The 26,991-nt window shown below is 49.3% G+C and overlaps 1 protein-coding gene across 1 annotated transcript in view; it reads left to right on the top strand.

Annotated features, from left to right (window-relative positions):
- LOC126541575 (uncharacterized) overlaps nucleotides 1-26,991 on the top strand; it is a 70,347-nt gene that overhangs the window by 3,702 nt on the left and 39,654 nt on the right. Inside the window, exons 4-6 of the mRNA XM_055076253.1 lie at nucleotides 3,279-3,743; nucleotides 5,302-5,430; nucleotides 25,370-25,589. Coding sequence (XP_054932228.1) covers nucleotides 3,279-3,743; nucleotides 5,302-5,430; nucleotides 25,370-25,589 — 814 coding nt within the window. The remainder of the gene's footprint in view (nucleotides 1-3,278; nucleotides 3,744-5,301; nucleotides 5,431-25,369; nucleotides 25,590-26,991) is intronic.

The raw sequence follows: 26,991 nt of genomic DNA, 5'->3' as shown, positions 1-26,991 counted from the left end.
GAGACGCAACAATTTGCTGTTGGACCGAAATTCAACGCTATCCAGGCAATTAAACACTTGTCCGATATGTTTTACGTGTCAGCTAGAGTGACTTAACCGCAACAATTTACAAAACAAATTATGCAGCACATTTGACAATTATTAGGATGTAGAGTTGGGATTTGACTCGTTTCGATTTCAAACTCTTGATTTGATGCGGTTTCGGCACGCGAACCTTTCTTTTTTAATCCCTTTCAAGAGCAGTCCAATGTGATTGCAGTAGAAAAGCCATTCGAACATTGGTAATTCGGGGCACTTATATGCATCATGTGCACAGGGAATAATATTTGGATGGAATAAATTCATTTGTTTGAAAGTATTTGGAGCCTGCTTTAGAATCTCTCCCAAGATATTGTTTTGAACAGCATTGAAGGCTGTCGCAAAATAAGGAACACTAGTTGAAATGAGACCACCATACTGTCTCGATCGTATTGTCTGGAAAGCGCTCTCCTATTGGGCGAGTGGCTTTGAAACATTTTCATCCGTACACCCGCAAGGTCTGACTCGTTTATAATCCAAATAATGATATTCGCACATGGTTTGTTTGCTTTATTTGACCCGTTGAATTGCGATCGTTTTTTTTTTTTTTTTAGAGGAAGGTTGTGTAGTTTTTCTTATTACAGCTCTATCTCACATAGTTTTCTTTTGTATTTCTGGCTCATTCCGAAAAATAACTTCTATAACTTGCATCTACCAGCCCATCGTAGTTTTACGAAGGCGAACAGCACCGATGCCCCGCTGGTTACGCTCCCCAGACGCTTTCTGAATAAATAGCGCGTTGCTACGCGTCACGCAACACAATTAAGGTATCATACGCGGCTTAAGTCTTAATTAGGGTTATTACCTGTATGTATAATGCCCGTTGAAAGCTAGGAGTGTGCAAGTTCAGAATTTACAAAAGCTGCTTCAGACAACTTAAAAGCCGAAGTACATTAGGTGTAAAAATTTGGAGCACGCTTAGGCTTCACCTAAAGAATGGAACGCGATGCCATTCAAAGATCACCGACTGCTTCTCAGGCTTCCTGGCAACTGCAGCTTGTGCAACCGTAACGTTTGCCGGGAGACGCTGGCGGCGTCCACCATGCACCAGACGGCCAGACTTATTCGATGTGTCGCTAACCGGCGCCACGGCATGCCTGAGCACGACCTCCGCCGTCTTGTTCAGGCCTTCGTTCTCAGCCGCTTTGTCTACTCCCTCCCCTATCTCTTTCTCTCTCGCGCCGAGGAAGACAGGGAGAACTGTCTCATCCGCCAAGCCTACAGTCGGCCCTTGCGCTCCCCACCTACAACCCCACTTCTCATCTGCTGGCAATGGGCGTTCACAATACTCTTTCAGAGCTTGTGGAGGCCCATCGCACGGCACAACTCGACCGCCTTTCTCGCACCCCATCTGGTAGAGCCCTTCTCTCTTCCCTCCGCTTGACCCCTGTGTCCCCTGCCTGTGTAACCCACCCCTTACCCTCCTCTGTATCTTCCATGCTCACTGTCAACCCTCTTCCCAAGAACATGCACCCTGAGCATCACGCCGCCCGCCGCTCTGCCCGTGCCTCTACCCTGTGGCGCCAGTACGGCACACAGTCTAACGCTGTGTATGTCGATACGGCGCCATACAATTCCCACCCCGCCTACGCCCTTGCCACCACTTCCCATACACTTTCTCCCCTGACCGTTGCCACCATACCTGCCCCCACCTCCACTGCCGCAGAGGAAGCAGCTATTGCGCTCGCCATTGCCACTACCCCGGGCCGTTTCATATTCAGCGATTCCAAAGCTGCAGCCCGCAACTTTGCGAAGGGTCGCATCTCCTCCTCCGCGCTCAGCATCTTTGAGCCCTCCCCTCCCCCTTCTCGTCGTACCCAACTCCTTTGGGTTCCGGCTCACGGGGGGCACTCTGGCAACGAGGCGGCAAATTCCATCGCTCGCGAGATGACAGACCGAGCTGGCCCCCTCCACTACGGGATGGACACGCGTGACTCCCTCCTCACCTTCCATGACATCCCCCTTCATTACCGCAACTCTCGCCTATCCCTCCCTGCCCTTCACAAATCCCTGTCTAATCTCCAACACAGCACCTTGTGCCATTTACAGGCCCACACTTTCCTCTCTCCTGCCCGACTTGCCCTTATTCACGCCGGTGCCTTCTCACCTGAATGCACGCTCTGCAGACACCCACTAGCAGACTATGCTCATATTCTGTATTCAAGGCCTAAACACTCTCCCCCTGCCTCTTGGTATGCATCTAGTCCGCAGCTGTGGGAGGCTGCTTTGGCCAGCTCGGAGCCGGATGTCCAGCTACGCCTAACGATCTGGGCAGCGGAAGTCGCCGGCAGGCATGATCTGGTGGCCACGACCGCCAGCCTGAAGGCCACCCACGGAACGGCGGCATCTTAATTTCCTTTTCTTTTTGGCCTCCATTAAATAAAATTTGTACCACCACCCTGGCGGCTAACGCTATGCACGAAGGCGAGCTTTCTAGCAGGAACGCGGCCTCTTGCGTGGGCCGCGACTGCGCAGAGGCGAGCACCACTTGGATGGTGTTGTTGCAAGGAACCGAGCTCGGCGCTCCGCTCTATGAATGGTAGAATCGCTGGAAAAGAGGTTTATGTTTGAGTTCCCGCGGAATAGAATTATGTTTTCTTGTATATTCAAATTGCAATCCGACGCTGTCATGTCTGTAGGCTGTGTGCAAGTCATACCTTACGATTTTTCTGACGCATTTTACTTTCAGAAATTCAATTAGTTCAGTGACGTCCTTGCTCTATACACGGAGGGCCTGCGAGGTTTATACGTGGTGCGGAATAATTTTTGCTCACAAGACGGTCGACGCAGGATGCCGATGGCGGATTTTCTGCGACATGGGGCTTTTAACGCTATCGCGTTAATATGCTGGTGACTCTAAGTGGCGGCTCTGTAGCTGGCTATAGCGTTGATTATTGTAAATTAAAAACAATATGTGATAACATGAACGCAATAAGTTAGATAAGTCCACTTTGGCCCGCATCGTGTCAAAGGGATATTTGCCGAGACAGTGGCCAATTCCCGTATCAAATATACGTCACAGCTATGACGTCCTCTTTCATGTTTAGAAGGAGAAACGCCACGGCGCGCCACGTGATGCTCGTGTGGACAAACCGTACTGTGTTAGCTACAATCTTCCATAGCTCCTGACGTCCTTTTGCAATCCAGCATCTTTCCGCCGAAGGACAGGATGCGCACGTCTTCTCGCCGCTCCTTCGCAGGTGGACGCCCTCGTCCTGGCACTGTTGTTCTTCCTGGTCGTGATTGTCGATCGCTGGAGCGAGCTGGCGCTGTGCCTGGCGAACGGCGTCTGCGAGCGATTCGGACTGCGCCGCGGCAAGCTGTTCGTGGTCGCCTGCCTGTGCAGCTTCGCGTGCGCGTCGCTCCTTTCCGGCACAGTGGTGTCGACCACGCTGCTCTACCTCCTGGACCGTGTGCTGTCCACCATCTTCAAAGAGAACATGGACCGGCCCCCGGAGCTGTTCCGCGGCGGCTCGCAGTTAGGCTCGCAGCAGGATTCGAGCTCGGTGCGCTCCGTGATCCCTTCGGACCAGGTGCTGTTCGACCGGCTCACGCAGGTCATGCTCACCATGGAGAAGCCGGAGAACACGAAAAGTGGCTTCGCCAGGAGACAGAGGGGTACCGGAGGCAATGGCGACAAGACGGGGACCACTTCTGGGCCAGAGGTTAGGTCACGTCCGATGTCAAAATACCATCACGACGTAACTTCATAAAGTATGGGGATGGACTTATTGGGTAATCCATGCCTTCAGTAAAGCAGCACGCATTAAGTGCACGATGGCAAAGAAGGCTGCGTGCACAAAGATGTGCTTTAGCACGGTCGCTTCGTCAGTTTATGGTTTCCCGATTGTTCGCTGGTATACTGATGGTATACTGAAAGCACTGAGAATGACTTTGAGTGAGTGAGTGAGTGAGTGAGTGAGTGAGTGAGTGAGTGAGTGAGTGAGTGAGTGAGTGAGTGAGTGAGTGAGTGAGTGAGTGAGTGAGTGAGTGAGTGAGTGAGTGAGTGAGTGAGTGAGTGAGTGAGTGAGTGAGTGAGTGAGTGAGTGAGTGAGTGAGTGAGTGAGTAACAGTTCACGGGTTTGTGTGCCTTAGAGCAGGTTGAATTGGTCGCACTAATGGATTGTTGGACTAATTACTCATTGAGCACCCGACCTGTTTGCGCTTTTATGCACGTTATTTGTACTATAATGGTGGCAATGGAGTTGAATAGGCACATAATATGACCGTGTTGCTGCAATTCTGACTATGAAAACAATCTTAACTGAAATTAATTTTCACCTTCTTTCCCTGCAGTATGCGATCCATTTGAAATGCGCCACATATGCTCTGCGCATTCACAGTCATTTCGTGAAATTCTCCAGCGTGAGGCTTATTAAAGATGATGCTGTTTTGCAGAGGGTGAACACTCCTCAATTCTTTAGGTACACCTAAATCGAAGAGAAGTAGCCTTTACACATTTCGGCCCCATCGTAATGTGGCCGTCACGTTCGCAATCGAAGCCATGACCGCATGCTCAGTAGCAGCCCAGCCGTAGCCACAGTGCTACCACGACAAGTGGTGTCGATACCAGAGCCTGCTTTGTCGATGCTTTCAGTGACCTCATCGTAACAAAATTCAAGACGTTATATTTGTGGTAGCTTAAATATTCTTCTTCTGTGAAAGCTTGAGTGAGAAGAATCAGAGTTAGCCAGCGGAGGGCACGTGAAGTGGTAAATCGTTAAACGAAGACGGCCGATAACGAATGCTTGGTAAACGATTTAGTAAGAAGCTTGGCATAGCGATCCGTGATCATAAACAAAAGCAAACTGATTTCATTTTTTTTGCGGCAATAATTTAACCCCTTGAGGGATGTAGGGATGAAAATACACAAAATTAGAATGTTTCGTTGTTCACGCTGATGAGAAACCTTGTTGAACTGTTTGGGAAAATATAATGAAGATGGTGTCAGTCTGCACGTTATCGTCTAGATTGCAAGGAAGCTAACGAATAATCACCGCATCTGCGTTACACAGAACAGATTTTTTTTTTTTGAGGTCCATTCTCAGAAAGGCAAAAAATATCTTACGTGTTGAAGAATTCCTCAAATGAAAGGAGACGACGTATCACAATATTTCAGATGTCCTTTAACGTATTGCTGTCGTTGCAGAATGAATAAATCAACCCTTTGTGCCCACCTGTTTCCATTTGTGATGAACCCATCCCTTTGCCGGCCTTCTCCAGACCGGACACGGGAGCAGCCCCGCACCAGCGACGGACGATGCGCCCCAAGTTCAGGAAAAAACTGCGCCGAAGCGCCGTTTCAGCCTATGGCGCCAGCTCTGGTCCACCAGGCCGTCCATAGACTCGGAGGTAATTGTGTACGCTTAACTACCCTTTGGGACTTAAGATGTCGCCAAGCAATGATAATGCACAGTGCATGCCTTCCTTAATTTTCTTTTTACCGCCACGTGCCCATCAGAATTTTCAGGCCATGAAGTGCCTGCGTGTTAGCAGCATGATGTAGCATTCTTTAATGGACGGTTGCGAGCATAGACTGTTAAATAGGGAAACTGAATTCAAGATTCTTGAAGATTACCATTTAAGAACGAAGTAAGCCCCAAAGGATGCGAAAATATTTTGTAGTCTAGTTTCCAGAAGCCTTCATCAAGTCCAAAGTGAGGCCTTGTAGTCGTGGGGAAATACCTATTGCGCGAATCGTATTGCCTGGAAAAGCTCTAGCCGGAGAAGCGACCATTCTTTCCTGACTTTAGCGAATCCAGAGTACACTGTGAACAGCAGCGTCAGTCAGGCCTTCCAGCTGTACTCCTTGTTATAAATGCCAGAAAATGGCTAAAGATGCCACTCGTCTCTTTCACTGGTGTTATTGTCACATCTATTCTCTACACGCCAATACCAGTGTAAACGACTGCTCTCAACACATCTGCATCAGCTTCGAGCATGGCCTACAGGGGCACTGCGTGCACCGCTCGCGTGACGTCAGAGCCAGGACTAGCGCCTGTCGTCTGCGACAGTCCGGGCTGTGCGCGTGTGTGTCCCAATGCGCTTCCGTTTGTTTGCTTTATTGTTGTATGCTTGTACACTGATGATGTTCCTTTCGAATAATTTTTTTTTCGTTTATAAAAATTCTTAAAAACGACTCAACAATATGTTCCTTAAGGTAATGTTTACGGTATCCGCCGACGGAGCTGCGTGCAGCGGATTGCAAACTTTTCATCCACGGTTTTGAACTACGAAGTGGCAGTTCAGGAGGATATAATCAAAGCATCAACCTGAAAAATGGGATCGAGTGTCTGACTGTAAGAGACCAGAGTAATATTTTCTGTGCTGCAATTAGCATGCAATAAGTGCTTCCTACATTAAGCTTCTACAATATTTACCTTGACTTTAACTCGCTATAAATTGCTTTGTCACGACCACTAGTGAACGTTAGAACACAAAATTTTCGCATTTACTGATTGAAACGTCCCAGCAGCAGCATGAGAAATGAACGCTGAAATCCAAATTGTCGGTGAAATTTCCTCTGCGAGCTGCTTATCAGAAGTAGGTTGTTTCACGCCCGTTATAAGCGGTCGTAACTAAAGCGAAATGAGTTCAGACAGTATATGAAAAGGCAGTGACCAGTACATATTCCCGCTTAACGCTACACGTTCAATTCGTGAGGGGTTTACGTTGCTTCAAGAACAGTTATGACAGATTTGTTTTGCAAATCTGAAACAACCGCTCGGCCCAACATTTTTGTTTTGTTTTTATTGAGATTGCAATTATATGGGCACTCCAGACGCATTTTTGGCGTCTGTGTGGCCGTGAGGTTCCGTATAAAGTCCAAGAGCCATACTATCGTCGCTGCACGTGGTATGCTCTATGTGCGAGTGAAAGCGTGCCAGGTTGAGCCGGCAATCGTGGCTCAATCTCGCGCACGCTATAGAGGTAAGCGGGGAGGAAGCGCTTTGTCTATCGTCGTGCGCAATGCTCCGGGGTGAGGGTAGTGAGGGGGACGCGTTCTACACCATGTGACCCGCGCGACCGCGTGCGCCCACCCGGCCCGCTGTGTCACGAAAGCCGTCTGCAACGGGGACCGAGTCTGCCCTGAGCTGCATTTTCGCTGATTAGTTCGCATTAATGCGAGAAGCAGCACGAAGGACGATTTTCTCGCTGCAGCTGCTGCCACGTTTCCTCGCGCCAGCGTTTCGACAGCGAGCTTCCGCGGTCATCGATTGCAATGTGTCCATGTTTGCTCGCGCGCGCGTGACGTCATGCTTGATAATTTTGTTAGTATGCCTTTGTTTACAAGCTTATACTGCCAATAAAACTACTATCCTTACTTCGTATAGCTTTGCACTGATTTCCTATCGCAATCGATGCTTGGGCTTTCGGGCGAAACTGCGACGTTTTCGGCTAGATAGGCATCCGAGACCGCGTGGTGGCAACCAACAAAACATCGAGGCCTAGTAGTGCAGGACTCACCGGAATTATAATATTTCACTGAAGTCTTCAAAATCAAGCATACTCATAGGATGCGTGCGTTGTCGTTATTATGTGGTCGAGCTTCGTCTACTATCGAAGTGAACACTTATGTCTATACTTAAAAAGCTGCCTCGAAGCATCGCACTGCAAAAGCCGTTTTAGTTTTTCTCCTAAACGCACCTCAAGCTCGACCCCACTGCCTGTAGTATAACGTACGTATATCATCAGGCAATTAAAATGACGACTTCGTGGCTTCAATGTGGAGTTGTTACGATCGGATGGATTTCGCGAGCAGTAGACACTTCACCATAACGACGGCCGGCTGGGGCCGTTTTGAAAGGGGCGTGCCGTGTCATGGAATGAAGGCTGCAGCATTATATGAACCATCCTTTCGCATTTAATGTCTTGGCTCTCGATCTAAAAAGTATGCTTTAGCTTATGAGCTGCTATCTAAATGCATGGGAACAAAGAAATCGTATTCTTCGGCAACAGTGCACCAATTCTGATGGAAGTTTGTTTCATTCAAAACGGAATATTCAGACCCAGTAAATTTAGAAAGGGAATTTTCAATGTCACTTTTTTTTTTAGAAACATACCTTACAATTACGAAATTCAAGGAATTTATGTACCAAGTGAACACCTCTGTAACTCAACAATAACAAGAAAACAGAACTAGGAGTCTGTAAACTGCACCTAATAATGCATCTAAAGTGTACAAAGGTGCTGTATTATACACCGCTCTGAAATATCCCGCCAATGTCTAAGTAGGGCTCTTGCAAGACTATGGTAAGTACTTCGAAAATTCCCCATAAGCTGTAAGCTGACATATAACGTTCGTTCGCTTTACCAGTTTTACAGATCAACATTCATTGAAATAGCTCTAACGATTGCCTCATGAAAACATTTTTGCATTTTACATGTACTTGAAGAGGTATATCGCACTTGGCGCAATACTAAAGCTTTCTCCTAAACAAACAACAAATTTATTCTTGGCAATTTCTGTCCTGGCTTTCGTGAAATATAACGAGTGTTTATACAGATAGTTTGCGTAATATTTAAAAATATCCGTTTTCAAATAAAAGGATGGTTCAACCGGAGACATGCAATCAGTTGCGGCGACCACGAGGTGGCGGGTGAAACCTGGTTAACTAATTAACGAAAATCTGTTAATTATTTTTTAAACCTTTATTTCAGCGGGCACGTCATAAAAGGGAAATTGAAGCGAACTCTCCGTACAAGGCAGGTCAACGTTTGGATCTGATCGACGTTTACTTGCTGAATTGCGGCAGGCCAAGTTTTGGCTATCAGAGCGCGCGAAACTGAAACTGCGATGATTCAGGTATTTTTCAGCGTGTTCTACAGAGCAGGAAAGATGAAACACACCATGGACACACACACAGTCCTCCTTCTTGTCCCTCTCTAACAGGTTAAGAAATACCACAATCATGCCGAACCAACTAGCCCAACGATCAACCTTGGTAGAAAATGGGAGGCTACAGCAAGTGCCAAACCATGGCCGTCGAGGCGACGCTCTGCTTACGTCACCCAGCAGTGCGCAGTCCGCGCGCTGTGGCAGCGAGAAGCGCGGAGCAAAAACGCATAGAGCACCTAAGTCACCGCAGCACACTGGATGACCTAATGGCAGTGGTATCATATTGTCACGTGGTGGTGACGTTCAAGAACACAGTAGCAATACTGTGAAGAACAAACCTAACTTTTATTGGGCGAACCTGTGCCCACAAAAACAGGCTACACTTATAGCACAACGATAGCGGCGAACACTGTCGGCGATCGTCGAAAATCTGATCAGCGGGTCAAGCGCGTCGGCTTTTATAGAGCAGTCATCGAATGTTCCAGACTAATCGTTGGGACCCGCATGCCTTCCACAAAGTTCTGCAACATTCGAGTCACGCGATGAAATCAGATAACACAAGGTTCGGCGACAACAGACAGCCGGCTAGAAGCATCGATAACTTTCCAGAAGCGTCGGATACATGCAGGCGCGTCCCTCGCTGTGCGATTACAGTTGTTAAGCGGCGAAACGTGGTCGGCCGATAAAGATAAGCACACGTGTCAATACCCCCCTCTTAAAAAGCATCGACCCGATGCTGCAAACAAACGAAGTTAATAAACAAAAGCACTCGTAGCAAAGAAAAGAACAAATAACAAAGTTCGTCAGCGTCCGTAAAAGGGTTTAAGGCGCACGACGTGAACCACTTCAGATCGTGCGCGGCGCCGCTGTGAATGCGAAATGCCGTCTGGCACGACCTCATAGTCCAGAGCGCCAATACGTCGGATGACCTTGTAGGGTCCGAAATAGCGTCGGAGTAGTTTCTCACTGAGTCCTCGTCGGCGTATCGGGGTCCAGACCCAAACACGGTCGCCAGGCTGGTACTCGACGAAGCGTCGTCGGAGGTTGTAGTGTCGGCTGTCGGTCCTCCGCTGGCTCTTGATTCGCAGGCGGGCGAGCTGTCGGGCTTCTTCGGCGCGCTGGAGATAGCTAGCGACGTCAACATTCTCTTCGTCAGTGACGTGGGGCAGCATGGCGTCGAGCGTCGTTGTCGGGTTCCTGCCGTAAACCAGCTTAAACGGCGTGATCTGTGTTGTTTCTTGCACCGCCGTGTTGTACGCAAAGGTTACGTACGGCAGGATCGCGTCCCACGTCTTGTGTTCAACGTCGACGTACATTGCTAGCATGTCGGCGAGGGTCTTGTTCAGGCGCTCCGTGAGACCATTCGTCTGCGGATGGTAGGCAGTTGTCCTCCTGTGGCTTGTCTGGCTGTACTGCAGAATGGCTTGGGTGAGCTCTGCTGTAAAAGCCGTTCCTCTGTCGGTGATGAGGACTTCTGGGGCACGATGTCGCAGCAGGATGTTCTCGACGAAAAATTTCGCCACTTCGGCTGCGCTGCCTTTTGGTAGAGCTTTAGTTTCAGCAAAGCGGGTGAGATAGTCCGTCGCCACGACGATCCACTTATTCCCGGATGTTGATATCGGAAACGGCCCCAACAAATCCATCCCAATCTGCTGGAATGGTCGGCGAGGAGGTTCGATCGGCTGTAGTAAGCCTGCTGGCCTTGTCGGTGGTGTCTTGGGTCGTTGACAGTCTCGGCATGTCTTGACGTAACGGGCGACGTCGGCGGTCAGACGCGGCCAGTAATATCTTTCCTGTATTCTCGACAGCGTCCGGGAGAATCCGAGGTGCCCAGCGGTTGGATCGTCGTGTAGGGCATGCAGTATTTCTGGACACAGCGCTGACGGTACAACAAGAAGGTAGCTGGCGCGGACTGGTGAGAAGTTCTTTTTCACGAGCAGGTTGTTTTGTAGCGTGAACGACGACAACCCGCGCTTAAATGCCCTAGGGGCAACGTCGGTGTTTCCTTCCAAATACTCGACGAGGCCTTTTAGCTCCGGGTCAGCTCGTTGCTGTTTAGTGAAGTCTTCCGCGCTTATTATCCCAAGGAAGGCGTCGTCGTCCTCGTCGTCTTGCGGCGGGGGATCGATGGGGGCGCGCGATAAGCAGTCGGCGTCGGAGCGTTTTCTTCCGGACTTGTATATTACCGTGACGTCATATTCTTGTAGTCTGAGGCTCCACCGCGCCAGCCGTCCTGAAGGGTCCTTTAAGTTAGCTAGCCAACACAATGCATGATGGTCACTGACGACTTTGAATGGCCTGCCATAGAGGTAAGGGCGGAATTTAGCTATTGCCCAAATGATGGCGAGGCATTCCTTTTCAGTCGTAGAATAGTTGCTTTCCGCTTTTGACAGCGACCGGCTAGCATACGATATCACCCTTTCAAGTCCTTCTTTCCTCTGGACTAGGACGGCACCGAGGCCTAGGCTACTGGCGTCAGTGTGGATTTCGGTATCGGCGTCCTCGTCGAAGTGTGCAAGTACCGGCGGCGACTGCATGCGTTGTTTGAGTTCTTGAAATGCCTTGGCCTGCGGCGTTTCCCACTTGAACGCGACATCACATTTGGTTAGATGTGTTAGCGGGTCCGCGATGCGTGAGAAGTCCTTGACAAAGCGCCTATAGTAGGCACACATGCCAAGGAATCTGCGCACTGCCTTCTTGTCGGTTGGCTGCGGGAACTTTGCGATGGCAGCTGTCTTCTGTGGGTCGGGGCGTACTCCTGATTTGCTGATCACGTGGCCTAGGAACAAAAGCTCATCGTAAGCGAAGCGGCACTTTTCCGGCTTCAGAGTGAGCCCTGATGACTTGATGGCTTCTAACACTGTCGCAAGCCGCCTAAGGTGATCGTCGAAATTTCCGGCGAAGACAACGACGTCATCCAGGTAAACAAGGCACGTCTGCCACTTCAGTCCGGCTAACACCGTGTCCATGACGCGCTGAAACGTTGCAGGCGCCGAGCACAGTCCGAATGGCATGACCTTGAACTGGTAGAGGCCGTCCGGCGTGATGAAGGCAGTCTTTTCGCGATCTCTCTCGTCGACTTCTATTTGCCAGTAGCCAGACTTGAGGTCCATCGACGAGAAGTATTTAGCGTTGCAGAGCCGATCCAATGCGTCGTCTATCCGTGGAAGGGGGTACACATCCTTCTTCGTGATCTTGTTCAGTCGACGATAGTCGACGCAGAAGCGTAGGGTTCCGTCCTTTTTCTTTACCAGGACTACAGGAGAGGCCCACGGGCTTTTCGACGGCTGGATGATGTCGTCGCGCAGCATTTCGTCGACTTGTTGCCTAATAGCTTCACGTTCTCGCGTCGAAACTCGGTAAGGGCTCTGGCGGAGTGGTCGAGCGCTCTCTTCGGTTATTATGCGATGCTTTGCAACTGGTGTTTGTCGAATCCTCGATGACGTCGAAAAGCAGTCTTTGTATCGTCGGAGAAGACTTCTGATCTGTTGCTGCTTACTCACAGGAAGACTTGGATTCACGTCGAAGTCTGGTTCGGGGACAATGCTCATCGGTGTAGATGCGGCTGAATCCGAGAGGACAAAGGCATTGCTGGTTTCCACAATTTCCTCGATGTATGCGATTGTCGTGCCCTTGTTGATGTGCTTGAACTCTTGGCTGAAGTTGGTTAGCATAACTTCCACTTGCCCTCCGTGGAGTCGAGCGATCCCTCTTGCGACGCAAATTTCACGGTCGAGCAGTAGATGTTGGTCGCCCTCGATGACGCCTTCTACGTCAGCGGGTGTTTCAGTGCCGACTGAAATAATAATGCTGGCGCGCGGCGGGATGCTCACTTGATCTTCGAGCACACTCAAGGCGTGGTGACTACGACAGCTCTCCGGCGGTATCGCTTGATCTTGTGACAGCGTTATCGATTTCGACTTCAGGTCGATGACTGCGCCATGTTGATTCAGGAAGTCCATGCCGAGAATGACGTCTCGTGAACACTGTTGGAGGACAACGAAGGTGGCAGGGTAAGTCCGGTCATGAACGGTAATTCTTGCCTTGCAGATCCCAGTCGGCGTAATCAGGTGTCCTCCAGCGGTGCGTATTTGAGGGCCTTCCCATGCAGTCTTAACTTTCCGCAACTGGGCGGCGATGGGTCCACTCATGACGGAGTAATCGGCTCCTGTGTCTACTAAGGCGGTGACTGCGTGGCCGTCGAGAAGCACGTCGAGGTCGGTGGTTCTTTGTCTTGCGTTACAGTTAGGTCTCGGCGTCGGATCACGGCTGCGTCGTGTTGAACTGAAGCTGGAACGTCGCGTCGTCAAGTCGTCTTTCGTCGGTGTAGTCTTGGCTTCCTGACTTCGTCGGGACGGCGGCGTGTCGTCATTAGGTCGTCGAGATGGTTTCTTCGTCGTCTTCGTCGGCGGCGGAGGATCTTCGTCAGTTCGACGAACAGCAACCGCACCTCCATCGGTTGCTGCTTTTAGTTTTCCGGATACGGGCTCGCTGACCGGCCCCGGGCTGGGCCAGTGTATGGTCGGCGCTGCGGCGACAGGTAGCGGCCTGGTGACGGCGAACGGGACGGTCGTCGAGGGCTCCACTTAGTAGCGGCGAGGTAGTCGGCGATGTCACGAGGGCGTTCACCTTCCCTCGGGCGCTGTGCGTTGACGGCGAAGCCTCGCAGTCCCATCTCCCGGTATGGGCATCGGCGATACACATGGCCGGCTTCTCCGCAGTGATAGCAGAGCGGGCGGTGGTCGGGGGCGCGCCAAATGTCCGTCTTCCTCGCGTAGGTACGCTGGGCGACGGGTGGGCGTGCTGGCGGCGGCGGCGGCGGACGACGGAATTGCGTCGTTGCAGGGCCCTGGCGTGGTCGCGGAGGGGGACCTTGACGGCGTGCGACGGCGGCGTATGTCATCGCTTCTTTCTGGGGCTGCGGTAATTGTGGTTGCAGCTCGGGAACTCCAAGCGATCGGTGCACCTCTTCTTTGATGATGTCGGCGATCGAAGCCACTTGGGGCTGCGACGAAGGCAGGACCTTGCGCAGTTCTTCGCGCACAATGGCCCTGATGGTCTCCTGAAGGTCGCCGGAATCCAATCCTTGGATGGCGTACTGCGGCGTGAGCCCCTGGCGGTTATATTGTCGAGTGCGCATCTCCAGAGTTTTCTCGATCGTCGATGCCTCTGCCGAAAACTCAGCTACGGTCTTCGGCGGGTTACGAATAAGTCCTGCGAAAAGTTCTTGCTTGACGCCCCGCATCAGGAAGCGGACTTTTTTCTCTTCTGACATTTCCGGGTCGGCGTGCCGGAAAAGACGGGCCATCTCTTCCGTGAAGATCGCGATCGTCTCGTTTGGCAGCTGCACTCTGGTTTCTAGTAGTGCTTGGGCTCGCTCTTTTCGCACGACGCTTGTGAACGTGTGCAAGAAGCCGCTTCGGAAAAGGTCCCACGTCGTCAAGGTGGCTTCCCGATTCTCGAACCACGTCCTGGCGGCGTCTTCCAATGCGAAATAGACATGCCGCAGCTTGTCGTCGCTGTCCCAACTGTTAAACTTAGCGACCCTCTCATACGTTTCGAGCCAGGTTTCCGGGTCCTCGAATGTTGATCCGCGGAACGTCGGAGGTTCCCTGGGCTGCTGCAGCACGATGGGGGACGCTGGGGCTGCCATTGGGGTTGCCTTGTCCACAATCTTCTTGGTCTTCTCAGGTAGAAGTCCGTGCTCCGGGGGCAGCTGTTGAAGACGGCGGCTTGCTCGATGCTCCGGGACTACGTTGGTGTTCTCTTTGCGGTCCGGGCTTGGATCACGGCTTGTCGGGGGCGTCCGGTACATGAACGAAAAGCACCTCCACCAGATGTCACGTGGTGGTGACGTTCAAGAACACAGTAGCAATACTGTGAAGAACAAACCTAACTTTTATTGGGCGAACCTGTGCCCACAAAAACAGGCTACACTTATAGCACAACGATAGCGGCGAACACTGTCGGCGATCGTCGAAAATCTGATCAGCGGGTCAAGCGCGTCGGCTTTTATAGAGCAGTCATCGAATGTTCCAGACTAATCGTTGGGACCCGCATGCCTTCCACAAAGTTCTGCAACATTCGAGTCACGCGATGAAATCAGATAACACAAGGTTCGGCGACAACAGACAGCCGGCTAGAAGCATCGATAACTTTCCAGAAACGTCGGATACATGCAGGCGCGTCCCTCGCTGTGCGATTACAGTTGTTAAGCGGCGAAACGTGGTCGGCCGATAAAGATAAGCACACGTGTCAATATCATCTATTCCGACCAGCAACCTGCTCGCTGACACTGGCAATGGCGCGCCACAAAAGCTCCGAATCGTCGCTATAGCGTGATTCAAACGATATCGTACGCAATACTAGGCCCTATAACGTAAAACTATTCCAATACGTTTTTACTCCAATCTCCCGACGTCAGATTTGCGTAACCGCCGACGCAAGCATCGGGTGGAGACCCGCAGGGTTGCCTGAAGACACCACTGAAATGCTTTCCTTGTTTATAGGAGGTCACTTTTTTTTTTTTGCTATAAAGACGAATAACATGGCCTGCAGTGAGTGGCTTGTCTTACCTAATTGGCTGACAAGAGCCGAGTAGCAAGCTCAAGTGGAGAGGGATTCGATGGGGCCGAGCCAGTGCACTGAAAATCGATAACCGGATAAAGAGGGGGGTGCCGGCGTCTGCGATTGGTCCGCTTTCCCTTACTTGGCTTGAAGTTACTGGTCGAAAATCGTGGTAGCATGCAACAAAAGGGTAAGAAGGTTAAAGCTCGGCCTCCGCCCTGAGCCCCCCCGAACGAAGAAATTTGTCGAGGGATCAAATACATGAATAATAACTGCATTGTCATCGCCAAATATGCTGCAAACTAATTTGAACGCTACGCGCTGTGAAGACAAGAAACATACAAATTCCTTAAATGAAAGAATATACTCTTATGTCCCAAAAATTGTACCTGAAATAACTGATATGCTTCTATCTTTTTGTCTATTTAATAAGTAAAGAAAATACCACACGAACATTAGAACTATATCAGTTCGAAACCAGCAAAGCAGTGCATGCTGCTCATATGAAATATAAAGGCCGTTAAATGAACAAGTTGATCGGACAAATATTTTAATGAAACTTTGTTATTCAAGAACGTTGTCTATATTTTTTTGCAACGGCTAGGGAAAGATCTCGATGACGCTGTTCTTTGTTCCAATGCATTGCGCAGGATCAGCTGTCACTGATCGTGTATTATGAGTAATTGCACCGAAATTATAGTCGCAAGAGAGCACATATAAAAAGTAGTAGTTGTGCAAAATATATGAGGGCGAGTCAAATGAAAGTGAGCCAATGCGAATAAATGACAAACGGCGTACTTTATTTAAAAGTAGTCTCCATGACCATTTAGACATTTGTCCCATTGACTAACGAGCCGCGTGATCCCCCCCTCATAGAAATAATTGGGTTGCTGCTTCAGAAAGTCTCGAACGGACTCTTTCACATCATCGTCCGACATGAATTTGGTTTCCTTGAGCAGTTCTTTTTTTTTTTTCAATTGCCCAAAAATGTGGAAGTCACAAGGCGACAAGCCTGGACTGTACGGCGGACGTTGCAGCGTTTCCCACTTGAACTTTGCCACTTTTGTGTTAACCACTTCAGCGACGTGGCTACGGGCATTGTCATAGAGCAGGATGACCCCATTCGTCAAATTTCCGCGTCGTTTGTTCTTGATTGCAACACGCAGCCGATAGGGCATTTCACAATATCGCAAGCGATTGATAGAGTCCCCAGGTTTAGCAAATTTGATCAGTAATGGCCCCTGCCGATCTAAAGAAAGTCAACAACACATTTCCGGCGGAAATTGCGGCCTTTGCTTACGTTGGAGTGGTGAATTCGAATGTTTCCACTGTAAGCTTTGCCGTCGTTTTTCAGGCTCGTAGTGGTAGCACCATGATTCGTTCCCGGTCACAAGTACAGACAAGAAGTCTTTACCCTCATTGTGATAACGGATCAGATGTGCCAAGGCAGCGCCGAACCTCTCCGTCTTCTGGCGGTGGTTCAAAATCTTGAGCAAGCATTGCGCACACAAAAGCCGATAACCGAGATGTTCAAAAATTATGTTGTGAACCGAACAGTGGCTGATGTTTCCACGCTCTGCCCGTTCATGGATGCTTATCCTCCGTTCGTGTCTAATCAGTTTATCAACCTTTGAAATTGTGTCGGGGGTTACTGCACGGTGGCGTTGGCCCGGTCTTGGATCGTATTTGCAACTTTCACGTCCTTTGAACCATTTGCTCCACTGCTTCACAATGGCCAATGAAATATAATGTTCAACGTACACGGCAGCCATACGACGAATAATTTCTTTTTAGGAAACACATGCAGCTGTAAATAACCTCATGACACCATCTTGTTCAACTTTTGGAGCATCCATTATGTCACAAAAACCATGTTCAACGCACTGTATGAGAGCACTAAAGATCATTTATACTCACACTTGTGTGTCACTTTTGTAAATGAGAAATCCCTGTGTGCTACGCGCATGCCTCGCAGATAATGAACCCAATCATTATTGGCGGGATGGGTTGGCTCGCTTTCATTTGACGCACCCTCGTACGTTAGAAAGGCGAAGATACAACGAAATATACAAATGCAAAGATACAGCTTGATAAAGGGCAAAAAAAGTGTCACTGGAAACAAGGTTCACTGCACGTATACAGAAAACCTCGCAACAATATATCTAAACATACGTCAAAGTCTCCAACATATCTAAGTATCTAAGCAAAGGTCAGTGTGTATAATGCGTTAAACAAGGCAAATAAACATGTTGCGAAATCCCAGAGCACAGAATCCTAAGGCTCGCCCTCCCCCCTCCCTCTGCTCCCCCTGACGTATCGCGCGCGACAGAACGCGGCACAGATCCTCCCCGCTTTTCTTCCTTGCGCACACAAAACTCAGGCACCATCGTCGGCTCACCCATGCCCCCTCCCCACTACGCTTTCACTTGCACATACAGTCTGCGGCGCGCGGTAATGATGTTCTCACCCTTGGATTTCAACGGAACATGAGGGTGACGGCGACGGCAGGAATGCGCGTGCGTGTCCATATAATTGCTATCGCGATAACATAATAGGAGTAACCGGCAACTGAAGTGATGACGCTTCATCACTTTCCGCAAAAGAAGACGTAAGAAAATGGAACTTTCAACATGCGACAATTCGCTGCGCCGTAACAATGTCTTTTCAACAATGTCAACAATGACCGAACTGAAAGAACACGAAGGAAAGCATGCTGGCCACGATCGAATGCCTACTTTAAGCACCTAATGTGGTTACCGAAGTCATATCGAAGAAAACGTGAGACGCTTGGTCCACAGAGAACCATACGCATACTGCTCGGTATCCTTCCCCGGCGAGACAAAAGTTTCCGGAGTGGTTGCGCTCAAGCGAGCGGGTTGCAATCCGTCGAGTTCCCACAGTGATGGCGGCGACCGACCATTGTTTCTTATTCTCCTCTGCTAGTCGGGAAGCGTCCAAAACTCTGCCAGGCGAAAATCCACTCGGCCAGAAAGAAAGGAACGCGCACCAAAGTGGCCGCGCGGTGGTTGCGGAACATGAGAAAAACGCATGCGCTCTGGTGGGCTCTGGCAGCCCGCGGGTAGCGATAACCATAAAATTGAAGAGGCTCAGTGTGTCCTCACGAATAAACGTCAAATTACAAAAGAAAAGACAATAAGAACGTAGTTGCCTTTGATGGCTTTACTGTTTTGACATGGATGCGTTGGCGCAGGTGAAAGAAATGTTGATATATTTTTCTGTGGCACGATGGCACGAATGAATCACCACAACGCTTCGTCTCATCGTACCTCGATGCGTGCTTTGTCGACTTGTCAGATAGTGTGTTGACTTGGCTTGTCTCGTTGTATGTACGACTTTAGAAAAGATAATGCATCTTTGACGTCAAATGTGTATAACAACATTCAACCCACAAAGTTCAGGAATTGAATATCTAAAGCACGACTTTGGAAATGTCAATCCACCTTTCACATCAAAAGTTTAGGAGAACTTTATACCTATTAAGTTTCCGAATTGAAATCCACGCACTCCGTTGATTCCGCGGCCTACGCAGATGCCTCGACGAGCCCGCTCGCCATCAAAACGCCCTAGAAACTTGGTGCTTGGATGTGACTCCTTGCGTTATGCGACTCCAGGTGCACGGGCACTGACACGGAATCCAGCCCGCGTTTGCAATGTTGGCGCTGAAATATCTGTCTTTTCGACCGTGAAAGACATTCTAGACAAAATTCAGAATGATTTCCGGCGCAGGGGTTGTTTTGGTCGGTGGTGCAGGACAGCACGAGAATATTTCGGGGGGAGGGGCTGAAGCCCCATAAGCGCCCCCCCCCCCCCCCTGGCTACGCCGCTGTCACTAGAGTATTGATAGGCGCTTAATGTAAACGTTGCAGCATCGCATTATGGTTATGCGCGAGAAAATAAGATACATTAGCGTCGCGTTCATGCAGAGGCGGCTACGGTCGACCACGTCTCTGTTGCACCGTCTCGTTTCAAGTTATGCTGACGCGGAGAAAATATTTTTCTTGAAGGGAATCCAACAGGCTAAGAGACCAGACGTATAGTGCAGACGACTGACGGAGAACTGCGCACTACAACGTCCCGTCATTTGCATCGCTCAATTCTCTTGCAAATGCTCCAAGCAGCCCATGCTGTTCTGAACACTTCTGTTCGTGTCTTTGCGTGCAACATGCCTATCGTGTAGCGCTGGAGAAAGCAATTCGCTTGCTTTCGGAACAAGTCTCAACCTATTCCCATGCTTCAGGGCAAAAAGGAGCGGGTATTCTGTTAGTCGCTCACCGGAAAGCAAGGTGCCGTCGCATTATGATGCAGCATCTATGATGGCGACAATTTTGTCTAGTGAAGTATTCGTATCTGTGAACAAGCGTGCCCGAGACTCATGGCCCTGTAACATAAAGTTTTTCCAATCTCGTCACGTCAAATTTAGGTAACCCCCGAGGCAAGCATCGGTAGGTGACCACAGCGTTGTCTGAATGGCCCAATAAAACGCTCTCCTCGTTTGTAGGAGGTTACTTTTGCTTGCTCTAAAAACGAATAAAATTGCCTACAATGAACGGTTCTTTTTATGTAATTCGCTGACAAGAGGCGAGGCGCACGCTTAAATGTAGAGGGTTTCGATGTGGCCGAGCCAGCGCAGTGAAAATAAATAGCTTGATGGGGAGGGTGGTGCCGCCGTCGGCGATTGGTCCGCCTCCCTTTACTTAGTTTGCGGTGGCTGCTCTAAAATTTCGGTGGCGTGCAACAGAAGGTTATGAATGCGCTAAAGCGTATCCTCATCAAAGAAGAGTTGGCAGAGTGATGCTGTATACGGGCCGAAAGGGCTCGATAACGCTTTACTGCCACTCAAATATCTTTATTATACTCAAACAAATCCATCCCCTCTGGCAGCTCCGAGTAGCCAGTGTCTGAGCGATCGGCTGGCATCCATCCTCTATTTCTTTCGGAACGGGACCGTGACAGTGACAAGAACCTTATTGGAGTGTCCTGAGGAACTTGATCGGGGGGAACCGAAGGCTCCCCAATCAAGTTGGTGGCTCCGCCCACGACGGGACAGGGAGGTGGTGACTCTCCGCGACGTCGCGGGCCCTCTGGACGGCCTGTAGTTGGTTCGTGAAATCCGAGCTCGTCAGCCAGGCGTCCCACTTGGACTTGTATTGAAGGTCGGAGCCCGCTTTGTGCGGGCACAGCCAGAGCATGTGGTCGAAGGAGCAGCATGCGTGACCGCATGTGGAGCATGACTGCAGGAAGTTCGGGTCTATCCAACTAAGCGCTCTGGGAGTGAGGTAGGACCTGCTCTGTAGGAGCCTGAAAGTAACGGCCTGAGCCCTGTTAAGTTTCGGGCTTCGGGGGTTACGGATTTCCTCCTGCTGTGTCTGTAATGCGACGTAATGTCGTGAAAGGTGGTAAGATGACCTTTGAAGGGGCAATCCTGTGGAAGAGCCGGACCGTTAGCTCGGCCGTGGTTCGTGAATTCACGCGCCAGGCAGTTAGGCCGCTCGTTAGGGTTGCAACCCGCTTGGTTGATTAGATCGTTCACGTGGGCCGGGAACCACGCTATGGTATGACCTATAGTTTCTTCTCCCGTACTAATACGAAATGATCTGTTGACCATGCCGGCTGCGTGTTTAGAAACCAGAGCGGACGAGAAAGCCCTAGCCGCCTTGCGCGAGTCGGAGAAAATGGTCGTCGGGCGTTTTGCGGCTTGAAGAGCCAAGGCTATCGGTTTCCCCCGCCTCATTCGTGTGTTTAGTGTAGATTAGCGCGGCGCTGATAAGTGTTCCGCGTGCGTCAACGACGGAGATTGCAAACCTGTCTTCGCTGCCATATTTGGCGGCGTCGACGAAGAATGCATCTGCCCCGTAAGGATCTAGTCGTCGAAGGATGGTTCTAGCCCGCGCTCTTCTGCGACCATCGTTATATATTGGGTGGATGTTCCTCGGTACGGGCTCAACCTTTATACCTTACCGGGCTAATTTAGACAGGGAGTGTCCGTCGAGTGGTGCCTGTATAGGGAGTAGACCAGCTTCATCAAGAATCTTAATTCCCGGTTTAGTTGACGAAAGCCTGGAGATTTGTGAAATAAACTGTGCTTCAATTAATTCGTCTGTGGTATTGTGAATTCTGAGTTCAAGTAGTTTTACCATGCTAGGGGATTGTGGAATACCGAGTATTCTTTTGACGCCGGACCTGATGAGCGCGTCGAGTTTGTTCTTTTCGATTTTGCTCCATTTGAGGTACGGTGCCGTGTATTTATTTTATTTTTATTTATTTAGAACATACTGCAGGCCTACAGTAGGCCCAAGCAGGAGGGGCGAATACATAATATATGCAAAAGAACAGGATTAGCAAAATTGAAAAATGCTAAATACAAGTTGTGACACAAAATACAGCAATAAATACAAGGCTCAGATGCAAAATACAAAAAGCAAACGTAGAAATAAATGGCCCTCAAATTAAATGCTGTGAAGATTGTAATGTGACTGGTATGTAATGTGACTGATGAAGAAAGCTTGGAAGACCCTGAGTAGGTTGTCCTCCTTGAGTCCCCACCTTTTGCTTGCGATTCTAGTTATGAGTCTAAGTACATTTTTCGCCTTTGCACCCAGCTTGTTTAGAGCTTCTGCATTACAGCCTTTGGCGTTGATTAAAGTTCTAAAATTTTGATGGAGTTCACCCTCGGAATGGGGTGCCCTTCTCGTGTTGTAGTTTCGACTGGCAGCGTTTCCAGAGGCTCGAGGCTTCCAACGCCCTGTCGGATTTGGTCGGTGACAGCTTGAGACCCGCGCATGTAAGAAATTCTTCCGTTACATCTATGGCCGCCTGGAGAGATTGCTCTAGATTGGCCAGAGATCCCCCCGGGGACCAGATTGTGATATCGTCTGCATAGATTGCGTGGCCTATTTTGGGGAGTGCGGTCAGCTTTTCAGAGGGTTTATGCATGGCGATATTAAATAGTAGCGGGGATAGGACCGAGCCCTCAGGGGTTCCGCAGTCGCCCAGTTCGTTAAAGAAATGAAAGAATTTCCGCCCTAGGTTGACATGGGAAATTTCGTTCAAGATGTGTTCGTGAGCCACCTTATCAAAGGCCTTAGCGAGGTCGAGTGCGATGATACCTCGTACGTCCCGCGTCTCGTTATCGAAAATAGATCTTTTCAGGAGGAGCATTGCGTCCTGTGTGGAGAGTCCCTTTCTAAAACCTATCGCATTGTGCCTAAATAGTTAGTGGTTTTCTACTTGCTCGACGATTCGATTGTGTATTGCATGTTCGGCCACATTAAAAATGCACGATGTTAGAGAGATTGGACGCAGGTTATTTATTTGCGGAGGTTTCCCCGGTTTGGTGATGAGCACCACCTTGGCGGTGCGCCATTCCCACGGTACCTGCCCCGAGCTCCACACCTCGTTTATCTCTGCCGTTAGGATTTCGATGGCCTTGTCGTCCAGGTTCCGGAGGAGCTTGTTGATAAACCCATCTGGCCCCGGGGCCGATCTTCCATTTAAGTTGAAGAGTACGTCTCTGATTTCTGAAACTGTAAAAGGTTCGTTTAATTCTGGCCTGTCTGGCCCGTGTAACCCGCTCCCGCGCTTATGCCTTCCGAATGTCCTTCTTTACATCGTTTGTGAGGCCCGAAGTGACCTGCTTATGTATGAGCCTATCGACGGCGAGATTTAACGCATTTTTGGACTGTTCGTCGTTGAGGAGGCTTTCAAGCAGATTCCACTTACTACCTCATCTCATGCGACCATCCGTTTCGTTGCATGCTTCGTCCCACTGTTGCAGGGCCAGTTGCTTGGAATAGCACTCTATTTCCTTGTTTATTGACGTTAGTTTTGCTCGTAGTCGGCGATTTAATTTCTGTATTTTCCACCTCTCTCCAAGAGCGTGTTTAGCCTCCAGGAGATGCCTAACCGCGAGTCCATTTTGGGGACTTCAAGTTCTGTGCTGATTTCTTCGGTCACGTTTTTGACGGCCTGTTTAAGATTGGTAATTAGTTCTTTGAAGGATTCGCTTGAGGGGGCCGTTTCGGCTCGAATTTTCCTGAAAAGATCCCAATAGACGCATTCGTATTTGACAGGAAGTTTGGGTTTGACCTGCAGTCAAACGGAGCAGTCTCCAACTATTCAGAAAAAAATGAGGTTTCTTCGGCATATTAATGCGTCTTTAACGCGTGCACATCACTTTGACGCGGTGTTTTCGTAATTTTGTGACGTCACGTGACAGACAGGCGAAGTGGGCGCAGCCCGAAAACCCTTGACCAGTTATGGAGGGCTGATTGGAGGGCTGATTGCCGGATCGGAATAGAAAAAGTTTGGAATAGCTTTACGTTAAACCGCCCTGGATACATGGATGGTAAGATATAAGTGATCATGCAGATTGCTGCCAGCAACCACGGTGAGTGCGCTTACGTCACCTCCAGGCGTACGGCCAATCGGCCGTAACACGACGATTGTTCCCGGTAACCGTAGGCAACTGTATTCCCTTTTGTCGATTCAAAAAAAAAATTTGGTGTATGACTTGCCTGGAAGCACGGTCTGATTGTGAGGCTACGCCGTAGTGAAGGGCATGGATTAATTTTGCCCACCTGGGGATATTTAACGCACTCCCAGGGCAGCGTAGACGAGCACTTTTGCATTCCGCTGCCATCACAATGCGGCCACCTAATCCGGCATCGAGCTCACGACCTCGAGCTCGGCATTGCAACACCAATGCCACTGAGCTACCACAGCGATATTCTTATATTGCGCGATTTCCTATTGTTACAACTTCAAGGCATACTTGCTTCATACCAGACATAGTTGCGGTAGATGAGTCGCAGTGCCGCCGCGGTTGGTGCCTTAATACAAACAATTACTTGTTCGAAGACAAAATTGAATCATTGTCCTCAAGCAGAACAGCCCGACTTTCTACCTGTCAGGTGACAGGTGTATTTTTACAGCGAAGTTGTTAGCGTCACTAGTAGTGCTCAAAAACGGTACACGCCTGTTTTCAAGATGTCCTAAAGAAAAGCGATTCAACGAGTTTATGTTTTGAGAAAATGTGGGGCACGTTAGGGAAATTTGGGAGTGTCTGGATTGTAATCTCTTGTTTCTGTAAATCTGTAAATCTCTTGTTTTCTCCCTGCTTAGGGGCCACATTATATGATGCGCTCTATATTTTTCTTCGCGGACTACAACCATTGGTGGCAGTAGGCACAGGGGCCATGCTATTGGCGACCAGCACAGAAAGGTGATTAAAGCGTTTGCATGCAGCAAAAAACCCACACTAAGGTTGGGTGTAGTGCGTGGAAAGACTAACAATCATAACTATTTAGGTTTGCAAATAATGGCTCAACTCTCGTTTTCTTCCCATTCTCGTGCGTTATACGAGGCGCCTACGGGGTCCGTGGTGGACAAAGCAAGTCACATTTTTGCTATTTCATGCAAAAAGGGGGACGGGCTTTGGGCGGTATGCACACAAATCCAAAGTGTGTGGGTTCAGGACAACGTTTCCAGTAAAGTACGTATGCGAGGGCTCAGGAGCGCTGGAAGTGCTTTTAGGATGGCGAAGAATTTAGCATGCTCTTTTGGGAGAGCTATAATTGTCATTGAAATGAAATACAACTAAAATGGTGGGAACATGGCCACCAATATTAGTAGTAGGGATAATTACCAACCTTTGTAAAACATCCATTTCGCAAGTGTTCGAAAGCATTATAAGGACGTTATCCTCAATGTCTTTCAGTATCCTAACTGTGCGTGACACCGAATCATGTTATGTTAGCGATGTCTGGGCTGATGTGTGGAGCATGTTTAACGTCTTTGAATCGAACGGCGCCAAACATCAGACAAGGCGAGTGACAGGCAATGGTGCAGTCAATGCCTTCAATGCAGGAGCACTTGCAAGTGCTGACGACCGTTCCGGGAACGTTCAGCGAAATCCAGCCAACCGGGGAGCATAGTATAGCAGATGGTTCGGTCAAGCCAGCTGGAGCGACTACTTCGAAATTTGGCTCATCTTCGGCAAAAAATGATAGTCCCGCGTCCTTCGTCCAAGCCTCTCAAACGCCTTGCGATCCTGGCCTTGTTCGAACGGACATTGCAGACAGAAGAGGTATGCCTCTTGTACATTTCTACATTGTAATGGTTTCCTCGTTAGAGCCTGAGCATGTCGTCTTGACGTGCCGACGGCCCGACTTGGAAAAGCATATTTCAACGTTGCCTTCATACCATTTTATGCATGTCAGGTTTGACAAATCGTTACTGTTACGGGCAATTCCTTGCGGGAAGTTTTCTCGCACACGTACTAACCAAGCGCGGCGACTATATCTACGGGCTCGTACAGGTATGCGGAAAAATTGAGGCAAGGACAGGTTCCTTTAACATGTTCACAGCATTCAAAACTGAAACGGCAACAAAGATAACATGTTTAGAAATATCCCTCACTAGTAAAATCTACAATAACCTATTGTTGAAAAGAGTGAACGCTGAATTTGGATGCTTCCCGTTTTGTTTTAATGTCACGCTCTTTACGGAACAAATTTGATCGCTCACTTAGCAACAATTGCAAGGCACTCGGGAAATCTAGGTGCCTTTCCGCGCCTCAATGCCCATTTCAAACGCGGTGACGGCGATTTGCCAAGCGTGTTCTCTGGGAACCACCGCCCCAGGGTCAACATTACGATGTAGCTAGCGTGTCGCAGCTATTTTCCCGCAAACCGTGCTTCTCCCTGCCGGCGTAGCACGTAACCGGAACGGCTCCTGATACCCACCTCCACAGCATTCATTAAAATATCATGCTCACTTGTCTGGTAGAATGTTGGCCATTAGCACAAGAAAACGAAGCCTAACCTCCGTTCTCTAATTTACTCTCTTACGCTTCAGATTCGGTGACTTGTTACGAATAGCATTGTATCTTAACGCATTTCGACGTTTCATAATAAAGCTCACTAAAAGCCCCAAAAAGTTATGAAGTGTAATCTCCTCTTACACATTAAAGCAATCCAATATCATTTAATATCTTACTCTTAGCTCGCCTCCAGCTGACGATTTCAAAACAACTACTTCATAGCGACCTTTTAAGGAACATATAATGCAGCGTCCCTACCAGCCTTTCATATGAGCATATTTTTTCATGCCATCCAAGAGGCTGTAGATGCCACAAGAGTGATGATTTTGCTCTTCCACGAATGTATTACGTTATATAAATCTAGCTTAACTTTAAAGTCCTCTCCACGTCTCCTTGCGATGGTTGCAACTGTCATGCATTGTTACAACTCGGCCTTTTTGACCCGTTATTTTGTGGGCAATCAATACATGTTTCACTTAGGTCCACAGCTGGCACACGGACCTCACTGCCTTGCAGTACAAAAGCCCACGTGGACGCGCAAGGAAACTGTTGGGCTCGATATGCTGTGCCAGCCACATTCTGTAGATGACGCTACCATATTATACTTTGCTGTTTATGGTTGCAAAACGTTCGGCGTCGAAGGCTTTACGAAGCCGAAAACACGCGG

This window comes from Dermacentor andersoni, chromosome 3 (assembly GCF_023375885.2).
Source record: "Dermacentor andersoni chromosome 3, qqDerAnde1_hic_scaffold, whole genome shotgun sequence".
NCBI classification, from domain to species: Eukaryota; Metazoa; Arthropoda; class Arachnida; order Ixodida; family Ixodidae; genus Dermacentor; species Dermacentor andersoni.
Note: the sequence above shows the minus strand (reverse complement) of the source record. Positions and strands in the feature narration are given on the sequence as shown.